Raw genomic sequence first — 12,597 nt, 5'->3', positions numbered from 1 at the left:
ATCTTCAATTATAGTAAGCTATTATATTTATATAAATGATTATAATATATTTTATATGATTTTATATAATAGCAACTAGTAGAAGACCCGTGCGTCCGCACGGGTAATTCAAATCTTAAAATGAATAATGTATTACAAACGCATAAAAAGAAGTTTAAAAATTTGAATGAGAAATGTTAAATTAAGATTCATAAAACATAATATAGATGTAAGGAAACTATATATAGTAGTTATTTAAAAAAAAGTTGGAAATGCAATAGGAAAAAGGGTATTAGGGTGATAACGACCCGTGAAAGTAGTGAGTTTTCAGTGATAAAATTCACATAAGAAATGTATTATGGTGATAGTGACCCGTAAAAATAATGAGTTTCAATGATAAAATTCATATAAGAAATGTATTATGGTGATAGTGACCCGTAAAAATTCAATATATCTAATAAATATAAATATTTAGATAACCAAATTCACATAAGAGTTTCAATGATAAAATTCATAGGAGTTGGTAAAATCACCGTATAAGAAAATTCACCATAGATAGGACTTGAAACCTTTTTAATAGTTGAGAAATAATCGGGTTATGTTCTTAAATTTCTTATTCGGTGATTTTATCATAGGAGTTCCTAACTTAATTTTTTCGCACGGGTAAGTTCATTCATATATTATATCTTTGGGTAAGGTTTGGTTGTTGTTGATATATAACTGTTGTTATAAAAACACCAGTAAATGAAAATATTTCAAAATAAATATGTAGTAAATCACCAAAATGATAAATTTGATATATCTAATCAGGGCCGGTCTGACATTTCAAAGGTCTAGAACAAATAATAAAAATGGACCTCTAATAAAAAAATATAATTTTTAATATATATATATATATATATATATATATATATATATATATATATATATATATATATATATATATATATATTGTAAACAATTGATATTGCATGCATTTGCTTTTTAAAATTGTAGTTTTTATCTTCTTTAAATTGTAAACAATATTCTTACAATTGATATTGCATGGATTTGGTTGATTTAGAATTTGGCTCTTGCTGCACCCTTTTTAGTCACCAAAACACGCAGCCCATGCCATTAGGATGGAGAAAATAGGAGTTAACATATCAAATATAGGTAGCTTGGAGACACAGTAACAATAGTCATGCTTTTTTCTGCTAGAATTGTGCTCAGTCTGTACAGGTTTCTGCCAAAAAGGCGTACCGAGCCTTAGACTTGGTTGTGTATTTAGTTCAAAAATAATTGACTATTAACCATGTACTTGGGATTAGTTGGACACAATAATAATAATAATAAAGTACTACTGACACAATTAGATGAGTTAAATTTTATTTTATTAAGAAATACATAAAGAATAAACCAAATCAAGTTATTAGGATACACATACACCAGCAAGAAAAAAAACCAAACTAATTAGACCCTTTAGTCTGTTTACTTTCAGATCCGAATATACAAACTAATTCAGCCCAGTTAAAATGCAGCAATATCTTTTTAATCTGACTGAAGCGCCTAAAGCAGGTTCTACATTTATCACAGGAGAGTTGCTTGCTTCCACACATAAAGCTGCTTTTTGTCTACATCAAAACCTATTGATTTTCATTGATACCAGTGAGATATCTTGTCACTTCTGTGCAGAATTAATATTTTTTTATTATGCCTATCGATTACATTTTGAGTTGACATATAGCATGCTTTTTGAGAGTAGAGGAAATAATGCATCAAAAACAGGGGTTTTAATCCTCTGCAGTTAAAACCAACACAGTTTCATGCAGTCAATGATTTTGTAGTGCAATTTGAAGGATATGTTTGTCATTACATCTTTTAAATTGCATCTCCCTCTAAACCATTTTAACTTTATTGCACTTGAGTGCAGGATCCTGCAGTCATACTGACTGTGACTGCAGTGACATTGTACCTGTAAAGAGTTGTTCATGAAGTTGTGATGAGTTTAAGACAAAGTATTTCAATGTATTATTTTCTGTCCAAAAGATACAAAGAAAACTTTGGGGATAGTCTATATCCACCCATGAATGCTTAGAAAAAGAACATGTTTAGATAACAGTCTCAAATAATAAAGAACATAAATCATAGAAAGATAATTTGCACATATACCTCTATGGTGCCTTAAAGGGATTGTGCAAACCAAGTTTGGTACGGCTGGACAAGCTTTCTACAAAGGATTGATAAGCCAAATAAATGGAAAATTTTAGTCGACATCTCTGTCTTAAATCAACTAATGAATTCCAACAACTTATCAATTTCTTTCAAAATTGAAATTTGTGTTTGTTCTCTTTATTTATTCAAAAAATACTAAGAAACATGTTTCACATAGGTTTAAGCTTTAAACTTGAAACTCTTAAGAAATAGGTGTGTTCAGTGATGATTGATAAGGTTATGCCTCAAGCAGTGAGTATTTAGTAGTTTGAAGAGTAATTAAGTAGTTTGAAGAGTAATTAAGTAATAAAATGATAAATATTTGAATATTCATGTTATGTTTTTTACAAAACAAAATATGTCATAACAATTAAAAGAGTTGTACCTGGGAAAAAAAGCAGATGAAAACAGTCAAATACTTTTGATTGTAGTTGAGCATGACAGTTAACTTTCATACCATTTTCTTGAGATTTAAATCAAAGTTTCATAAAACACTAATTATAATTTTGACATCATATTCAACGATGTTATAAGAAACTGTTGAAGAAGTAGATATTGAAATGAACAAACCTGTTTTGAGAAAATGTAATTTTGAATACTCTTGCCTCCAATTGAAAATCTATTATAGAACCAATTTCAACAAATCACATGCAATTGACAATGATTATGAAAAAAACCAAATTTTAATTGAGAAACTACATTGCCGTTGTTGTGAAATGTGGTGGAGCATGACAATTAACTTTCTTACCATCTGTATCATTTCCAAGTCGAGCTAAATATCCAAAAACTTTCTTCCCCCTTTCATTCACGATTGATTTGTGGGTTTGACGGAGGAAAAAGATGATGGGGTGCGCTAGGGTTTAGTAGTGAGTATTTAGTAGTTTGAAGGAGGAACAGAGAGAGAAAGGGGGAAGACGAAGAGCCATGTCTGTTTCAGGTTGGATTTTCACGGCACCATGATTTAGGGTTTGCGAGAGAAGAGAATACAGAGAGAAAAGATAAAGGGAAAAGAGAAAGTAGTACGGCGAGGGAAAAGAGAGAGAAAAGAGAAAGTAGTATATTGTGAGGAAGTTTTTCAAATTGGACCAATGAAAATCAAACACTTGTGGATATAATTTCAAAAGTGAATGGTTAATTTGTTAATTACTATAATGTCCTTTTTGTAGTGCAATTTAATTTTGAGGAAAGGGCATAATAGTCACTTTGGTCAATCTTCTAATATTGGGTAGATAGTAGATTTGACAGAATCATATGTTATATGATTTTAAATATAAGAAAAAGTTTGAATTAAGAAAAATGGATGAATATGTATAGTTTTGAAATAGAATAGCAAATTTTTTAATTATTTAAAATGAGAGTCAACTTTCTATTATTACTATATAGGAGTAGACATAATATATTACTTTTAATATTTTTTTTATTATTTTTGAATGATGATATATGGAATACTATCGCTTCAAATAATTGCACGTACCATAAATTTTGCCCCTTACGCTTGACAAACTCTTTATTTATGTTCAGACACATGACTCTAATTATTGTTTTACTATTTTTTTTATTAATTTATTAGTTGAACGAAATTTATTCTAATTAAATATGCAACAATATTATTTAAAATTTTCCAAAATTATTGTGATACCAATTATCTTTTGAAATTTACTATAACGGAAACTGAGTGTTAATTTTATCATTTTTATGAGGAATTTGATAGTAAAAAATTAAATTAATTTCAACTTAAAACAACAATAACTATTGATACTTAATAATTATATCCTTTGATTATTTTTTTAAGATGATTAAATGTATGATTTTAATACTTAAATGTATGAATTTAATACTTATTATGTGAAGGGGAATTAACTTTTCATTCTTCATAACAGAAAAATTTTGAATTAAGAAAAATGGATGAATATGTATAGTTTTGAAATAGAATAACAATTTTTCTAATTATTTAAAATGAGAGACAACTTTCTATTATTACTATAGAGGAGTAGACATAATATATAACTTTTATTATTTTTTTATTATTTTTGAATGATGATATATGGAATACTATCGCTTCAAATAATTGCACGAACCATAAATTTTGTCCCTTACGCTTGACAAATTCTTTATTTATGTTCAGACACATGACTCTAATTATTGTTTTACTATTTTTTTTAATAATTTAATAGTTGAACGAAATTTATTCTAATTGAATATGCAACAATATTATTTAAAATTTTCCAAAATTATTGTAATGCCAATTATCTTTTCAAATTTACTATAACAGAAACTGAGTGTTAATTTTATCATTTTTATGATGAATTTGATAGTAAAAAATTAAATTAATTTCAACTTAAAACAACAATAATTATTGATACTTAATAATTATATCCTTTGATTATTTTTTTTAAGATGATTAAATGTATGATTTTAATACTTAAATGTATGAATTTAATACTTATTATGTGAAGGGGATTTAACTTTTCATTCTTCATAACAGAAAAATTTTGAATTAAGAAAAATGAATGAATATGTATAGTTTTGAAATAGAATAACAATTTTTCTAATTATTTAAAATGAGAGACAACTTTCTATTATTACTATAGAGGAGTAGACATAATATATAACTTTTATTATTTTTTTATTATTTTTGACTAATGATATATGAAATACAGTCGCTTCAAATAATTGCACGAACCATAAATTTTGTCCCTTACGCTTGACAAATTCTTTATTTATGTTCAGACACATGATTCTAATTATTATTTTACTATTTTTTTTAATAATTTAATAGTTGAACGAAATTTATTCCAATTGAATATGCAACAATATTATTTAAAATTTTCCAAAATTATTGTAATGCCAATTATCTTTTCAAATTTACTATAACAGAAACTGAGTGTTAATTTTATCATTTTTATGATGAATTTGATAGTAAAAAATTAAATTAAATTAATTTCAACTTAAAAAAATAATAATTATTGATACTTAATAATTATATCCTTTGATTATTTTTTATTTAAGATGATTAAATGTATCATTTTAATACTTAAATGTATGAATTTAATACTTATTATGTGAAGAGGATTTAACTGTTCATTCTTCATAACAATAGCTATTTTGTATAAATATTTTATCATTAAGGATACAAATAAATTATATATTATTTGATTTTAATTGCACTACCTTTCAAATTTCTCATTGATTATTTGACTTTAAGTGATAATCTTTCTAATTCTAATATTTATGGTTTCCATTTAAGATACAATCTTTTTTAAGATAATAATACATGGAATTAATTTTTATTTTTCACAATTATCAATTTTCAATGCCTATTCTCAATACTTATTTTAAAAATAACTATTGTTACAATTATAAATGATGTCAACATACGGGAATGATTCTAGCTACGTGCATTCAATGCAATTGATAATGATTAGATAAATGGAAATAAAAATAGAATTTAACACTATTATGTGGATAAATTAATAGCATTATAATAAAAATAAATAGAATTGAATGTATATTTATAATATAAATAAGTGATATAAATAATGAAAATAAATAGAATTGAATGAATATTTATGACATTTACATGAACATATTATACAAATATAATATTTTGGTGAATTCTTATTTACCCAACTCAAAAAGTTGGGTAAGGTTACCTCCTTTGTAAAATGCTTTGAAAACAACAAATATTTGTAGTATTTTAATAAATAATTAAATGTGTTAAATGGGATGAAATCATGTGATTGGTTGAAGGTACACTACCCATCTTTTTGTGATGGGTAGAGAAGTTGTCCCCTAATATTTTATGTCTTATAATAAAAATTAAAAGTAGATATAATAAAATTCTATTTTGGAGAAATCTATATATGAAACATATTAAATTAGAATGATTTTATATATAAGAAATTTTAGATAAATAACTATTCCTAATAGTTAGTATAACTATTTTTAGTTTATCGTTATTTTATTTGTGATATGAATAGATATAAATATATCATTAATAAAGATTAATTTTATAAATTATTTTACTATTTTAATATTATTTGACTACTAATAATGATTTGAATTCTCTAAATATAATGGTGATAAATTTAAATAAATCCACGTTATATTTTATTGACTTTATTTTAAAAAATATTATTTTATTTTATTTTAACTTGAAACATAATTGTCCAACTTCTCTAAATATATTTAGAGTTGAGTATGCAAGCTAATTCTTTAATTGTTACGCATAAATCCGCAAATTAAACAAGTTTAGCGTTGTTTATCTGCAACTATTAACGAATTGTGAGTAGTATGTAAAAAAAAGGATAAAACATTACAAAAAATATTTATTCAACTTCTCTAACTATAATGGATTAATAATAATACAATAAAAACTAATTATAATAATTATATTTAATTTTAGAAATTACTTTATTATTTTAATTTAACTTGAATAATAATTATTTAACTCCTCTAATTATAATTAGAGCTGAGTATGTAGACTGCCCCAATTCCGTTTAACTTGATACACATAAATTCGCAAATTAAATGGTTCAAGTTGGTCTGTTCATAACTATTAACAGATTATATTTATTTAAATTCTTTAACAATAATGCATTAATTACAATAAATATTAATTATAATATCTGTATTATTTATGATTTGATTATTTTACTATTAATTGACTACTAATTATTCACATTAACCAAATATATTGGTGATGTCAACTATTTTTTTGGAAATTCAAAATAAAATTATATCGCAAAAAGGTATAAGATATGCCAATTGAACACACCAGTAAAATATTCTCCCCTATTCAAAATAATTATACAATTCATTCAAATATTTTTATATATGAAATAATATATTTGATTTGTAAATTGATTTTAATTCAATTAATATTAACGAAAACATTAAGTTAGGAATCAAAATATTGAATATTAACCGGAATATTAAATTAGTGATCAAAATATTGAATATTAGCGGAAACATGAAGTTACGAATTAAAATATTGAATATTAATGGGAACATAAAGTTACTGATAAAAATATTGAATATTAACATGAACATGAAGTTACTGATCAAAATATTAATATTAACGGGAACATGAAGTTACTGATCAAAATATTGAATAATAACGCAAAAATGAATTTACTAATAACGGGAACATGAAGTTACTTATCAAAATATTAATATTAGCGGAAACATGAAGTTATTAATTAAATTATTGAATATTAACGAGAACATTAAGCTACTGATAAAAATATTTAATATTAACAGGAACATTAAGTTGTTGATTAAAATGTTAATATTGACGAGAACATGAAATTACTGATCAAAATATTGAATCATGGGCAGAGCTATAGCCCAGCGAGCCCGGGATATACTCCCCACACTAATAGTCGATTTTTAGACAAGGGGTAAAATTAGTAATTTTTAGACAAAATTAAACCAAAATTAATAAAAACATGGTGTAAAATTTTTGGACAAAATCAAGGACAAATTTTTTAGACAAAATCAAAGGCAAAATTAGTAGAAACAAGATGTAAATTAATAAAAACATTGTGTAAAATTTTTGCCCAGGCTCCCTAAAATTTCTGACTCCGCCACTGTATTGAATAATAACGAAAACATGAAGTTACAGATCAAAATATTGAATATTAACAAAAACATGAAATTACTGATTAAAATATTGAATCTTAACAAATACATGAAGTCACTGATCAAAATATTGAATATTAACGAAAACATGAAGTTATTGATCAAACTATTGAATATTAACGAGAACATATAGTTATTAATTAAAATATTGAATAGTAACGGGAAGCGATGTTAATATGTTGAAACAATAGTAATCCATTAATTTTCTTTACACTTATTATTTTTCAATAGAATCTCTACATTTCTTAAATGCATTCTTAATTTTATTATTCAATCTATAACAATATCAATATTATTTTCTTAATTACTTTTTATATTTACTGTTCGATTTTTTTACATTATAATTTTTCTAACTTTTCTTTTAAATAAATTTTTTTATTAATACATTTTATTTAGCTCATTCCAAATGTAATCTTTTATTTGCTTTATTATATTTACTCCAATTTTTATTGCATACTAATAAAACAACATATAAACTTTATTTTCTTAATTACTTTTTATTTTCAAAATTCAATTTTTTAATATTAGTATTTTTTATAACTTTTTCAATTTTAACCCAAATTTAATCTTTTACTGATACCTTTTACTGATAATTTTTTTGAATATTAACGGGAATAAATTTGAAAAATTAACGGGAACACGAAGTTATTGATCAAAATAATTAATATTAACGGGAACACGGACTTACTGATTAAAATAATGAATATTAACGGGAACATGAAGTTACTGATCAAAATATTAAATCTTAACGGGAAGTTACTAATCAAAATAATGAATATTAGCGGGAGCATGAAGTTACTTATCAAAATATTGACTATAACATGAAGTTATTAAATAAAATATTCAATATTAATGAGAACGTGACTTACTGATCAAAATATTAAATATTAACGGGAACACGAAGTTACTGATCGAAATATTGAATATTAAGAGGAAAATAATGTTTATTAATCAATATATCCCAAACTTTGGTCCAACCTATTGAAAAGAAATTTCTATATTTTACATATTTGTTTTTAGGATATTTACTTCAACAATAATATCTATATTGAACAAAATAACACTTTCCCTATCATCTTTTATTTCCCTCAATCACAATGCGCGAAAACGACGGGTACCCGTGCGAACGCACGGGTAAGACACTAGTTTGTAAAGAAAAATATACTTGTACATCTAATCATTTATAAAAATATTTTTTGAACTAATTGAAAAAATATTTTTTTTAAATTAATTAATATAAAAAGCATCATTGTTAAAAATATTTTTAATTAAAATTACACCGTTTGTGGAATTAATCTTTATAATTGAGTGTAAAAAAAATTTCGACTAATATAAAAAAAAAAAAAAGTTAAGCCAAACTATCATGCCATATAAAGAAAATTATCTCATATTTTTTATTCTTGAAAGCATCACAATTCACAACCAACATCCCTAATTTTTTATTCAATTGTTTTCAACATCACCAAAGTATTGAACTATGATTTCATAATCTAGCTTTATTTTCTTTCTCTTTCTATTCTCTCGATGCATGTGGCAAACAGAAGTGACTAGACTTAAGCTACAATTATAGATTCAACTCCTTTTCTATTCCCTATCTACATATGTCCTCCACAAAGTATATAAGAAATCAAGTCAACTTCAATCTTTGCTTCATATAAAGATATAATCATCTAGATATTGATATAAGAAATTACTATTACAAAACAAAAGCATGGATATGAAAGAGAAAGAGAGTGGTATGTCACTATCAAATGAAGGTTGTAATTGTATAGTATAGCACATAGCACATGTAATGGGCCAGTTATTACAAATCAATGGAAATTTTTGGTAGAGGTTCTGATTCTTCCTTATGCACTAAAACAAGTAATCTATCAAAGTTTATGATTAGCCCTATATTGTATGGTAATGTACCTTAACCTATATCATTGGTAGAAGCATTATGTATGTATCATGCACATACTTTTAGAAGGCATTAAACATTAAGAAAACAACTTTTCCAACTCAAGCATGTGGAGGTGACATCCGCAGATCATGGATGTCTATTCAAGTGGCTAATTTTATTGGGTTTTCAGAGAAGTAGTTGGTGTAAATGCTAGTTGCAGTTCTCCATTTATATGTACCAAAAGAGAAGGAAAAAAGGTGTAGAAAAGAGTGTTAGCTATAACTATCTAGTGGTTTTTTGCTTTAATTTAGAGTCTGAACTTAACTGAAGCGATGAATGGAGACAAGACAAAGAACAAGATGGACCATTTGTGCAAAGAATTTAAACAATCTTGTCTGGATCACCTAATATTATTATGGTTATTTTAAATTGCAGTTGTGGTCAAATTGCTGTAGGGTGAATTTATTTTGTAAACTAATGAACATAAAATACTCAATTTTTTTATTTATTTTATGTTTCACATCAAGTAATTTTTGTAGGCAATGCATAATCAGTTGTAGTTGTAGGCTGATGTAACCGTTGTGGTGCTATGATTGGCCATTGTAGAATTATGATGCAGTTTTTAACATGGTTTTCGTTTTCGATCACACTATGATGCGGTTTTTAACATGATTTACTACGCATGCAATTGAGTCCTAATGCGATTGATACGATTACATACACTACCAACACTACCGCAACCACAACAATGCAGTCACATCACTTGATACATTCCACAATTTAGAACCATATTATCATTTAATACAAAATTTAAACATGCATCATAATACCGCATTGCTTACATGTATAATGCATATGATGATGATAAATATGGTCATGACAAAATGATATCTAAAGGTGCCGAAACCAATACTGTTATTCATCTTATGATGAAAAAAAATACACTGTGATGACCAAAATCAATATCACAACTGACCAAATTTGCGAAAAGCTTTTTTGCAATCATATGCGACGATTGTTATTTAAAACCTTTGTATATATCCAATTGGTGTCTGTGTCAAGGAAAACACTTAACAAGCATGATAATTAGAATTAACATTCGGTAACACATGACAAACACTGATCTTTTTCCCCTTCATTTTCATGCAGCACCAGAATCATTAGTCCATTAATCACAATAATCATTTTTAAAAAAATAGTCAAGTTAACAACAACCAGAATCACTAACCCTAAGTCTTAATAAAAGAAGAGTCCGTGGAGAAGATTGAGAAAGAGTAAACAAGACACGGTTCCAACTATATATGATTCAAGTATATAGGTAGAGTTGCTCTCATTAATTAGGATGTTGGGGATGGAAAAATTGTGTACCGGCCATGAAAGCATGTAGCGGAGCCGAGTAAAGTGAAGGATCAAACGAGATACCAGTTGTTGTGGTCACAGATGCGGTTGCAGTTGTTAAGAAATCAAGTTGTTGAGGTTGATGATGACCTCCACCTGAAGAACCTTCCATAGGTGCAATAGTACTACTGGTGTAAAGACTTGAAGGAGAAGGACCTTGATCATAGAGAACTCCTTTGAAAACATGTCCTCCTATGCTCACAGCCGTTTGATACGCACACTGCTCATCTGGACCGTCCAATGAACTCACTCTCACACACCGAAACGTTACTGATGCAGAACTCACTTCAGCTGGAAACTGTCCCAACTCAAACCCTAAACAATCATCAACAAAATCACTCAATAAAAAAACACTCATTCATTCATAAAAAGTTACCTCCACTTTTCCAATTATTATTAAAGAAACCCAAGAAATAAAAAGAATCATTATTTAAATCAATAATTTGAGTTCGTCAGTTTTACTCAAAAACAGTGATGGAATATGGTAAAGAATATAGCTAGGGTCACAAAAAACAGTAACATACTAACATGCATAAACATCAATTGAAGCAAGAATTTAAAACTATATATTAAAGTGATATCTTATCTTATGAAATGACATTACACTATACAATTATTACCTGTGGTAGGGTTAGGTGGTTGAGGACATGGAAGAGAAGAACCTACACCATCTTGATTATCCATATGTCGTTTATACTTATAGCTCTCTCCATGATCTCTTCGACGAAACGGTTGGTGCTGTTGCAACATAGATAGATGTTGCTGTCGTTCACGGCGTTTAGAAGCTGGAACCCAAGTACTCTTCACATGAGTTTGACACTGAAACCCTCGACTCTTACAACAAGTTCTACATCTTAGATGTGTACAGTCTTTCTTCGCTTGATTCCCACAGTCTTGACAATTCGTTCCTCCGTTCCGTCTCATCATCATCGTGAATTTTCCTCCACACTCATCAAATGAACAGGTTTTAGGAGCCACTCCAAACACACTGTAGTTCTTCAAGCTTTGTTGTTGCCATATCTCTAAGATCTCTTCGTTACTACTGCTGGTATATTGTTTTTGACCTAGAGAAAAAAACCTAGACATTCGTTGTTACAGTATCATCCATGGTAGAAGTTTTTGCAGCTTTTGATGAGGAAAACTGTATGATATTAATTATGGCACGGAATGAGTTTGTTGTCTGCAACGCCGTCAATAGTAACTGCAGCCATCAACTCTACTGTATGATGAGGCTGGTTTTGTGTTTGTTGTATAGTTACTGTAGTAAAAGTACTGTGCAGTATTTTGAGAGTGGTTTTTGCAATGACGGAGAGAGAGTGAGAGTGTGATTAATTATGATATGATATTTGAGTGAGTGAAGATGGAGAGAGTGCGTGTGGGGGACATGAAAATCTATTCTCTACAGTTTAATTCAGAATTATGGGTTGACCATCTAACGGACAGTGGGGCTCCACGTGTTAGATTAGCTTTTGCTTATTCGTCCTTGTACCGGAAAACCCGGT

The 12,597-nt window shown here is 27.3% G+C and overlaps 1 protein-coding gene and 1 long non-coding RNA gene across 2 annotated transcripts; both read right to left on the bottom strand.

Moving 5' to 3' along the window:
* Positions 1–964: 964 nt before the first annotated feature.
* Positions 965–3,195, bottom strand: LOC131654852 (uncharacterized). Its single transcript, XR_009299580.1, has 4 exons — positions 2,921–3,195; positions 2,743–2,791; positions 2,131–2,188; positions 965–1,933 (listed from the first exon to the last, which is right to left on the bottom strand). It is a non-coding gene; the product is annotated as an uncharacterized LOC131654852 (long non-coding RNA).
* A 7,722-nt stretch (positions 3,196–10,917) lies between these two features.
* Positions 10,918–12,386, bottom strand: LOC131654851 (protein EXPRESSION OF TERPENOIDS 1-like). The gene is made up of 2 exons (XM_058924780.1): positions 11,716–12,386; positions 10,918–11,410 (listed from the first exon to the last, which is right to left on the bottom strand). The coding sequence occupies exons 1-2, from the start codon at positions 12,179–12,181 to the stop codon at positions 11,031–11,033; spliced, it is 846 nt and encodes a 281-aa protein (XP_058780763.1). The 5' UTR covers positions 12,182–12,386; the 3' UTR covers positions 10,918–11,030.
* Between the last annotated feature and the right edge of the window lie 211 nt (positions 12,387–12,597).

The sequence above is a fragment of the Vicia villosa genome, linkage group LG3, assembly GCF_029867415.1.
Source record: "Vicia villosa cultivar HV-30 ecotype Madison, WI linkage group LG3, Vvil1.0, whole genome shotgun sequence".
Lineage (NCBI taxonomy): Eukaryota > Viridiplantae > Streptophyta > Magnoliopsida > Fabales > Fabaceae > Vicia > Vicia villosa.
Note: the sequence above shows the minus strand (reverse complement) of the source record. Positions and strands in the feature narration are given on the sequence as shown.

Excerpts from the sequence above, each read along its gene's own strand:
- LOC131654851 (XM_058924780.1), bottom strand. The coding sequence starts at position 12,181 with ATGTCTAGGTTTTTTTCTCTAGGTCAAAAACAATATACCAGCAGTAGT. Across the intron at positions 11,411-11,715 it reads ACCACCTAACCCTACCACAG|GGTTTGAGTTGGGACAGTTT; the intron begins GTAATAATTGTA and ends ATGATTGTTTAG.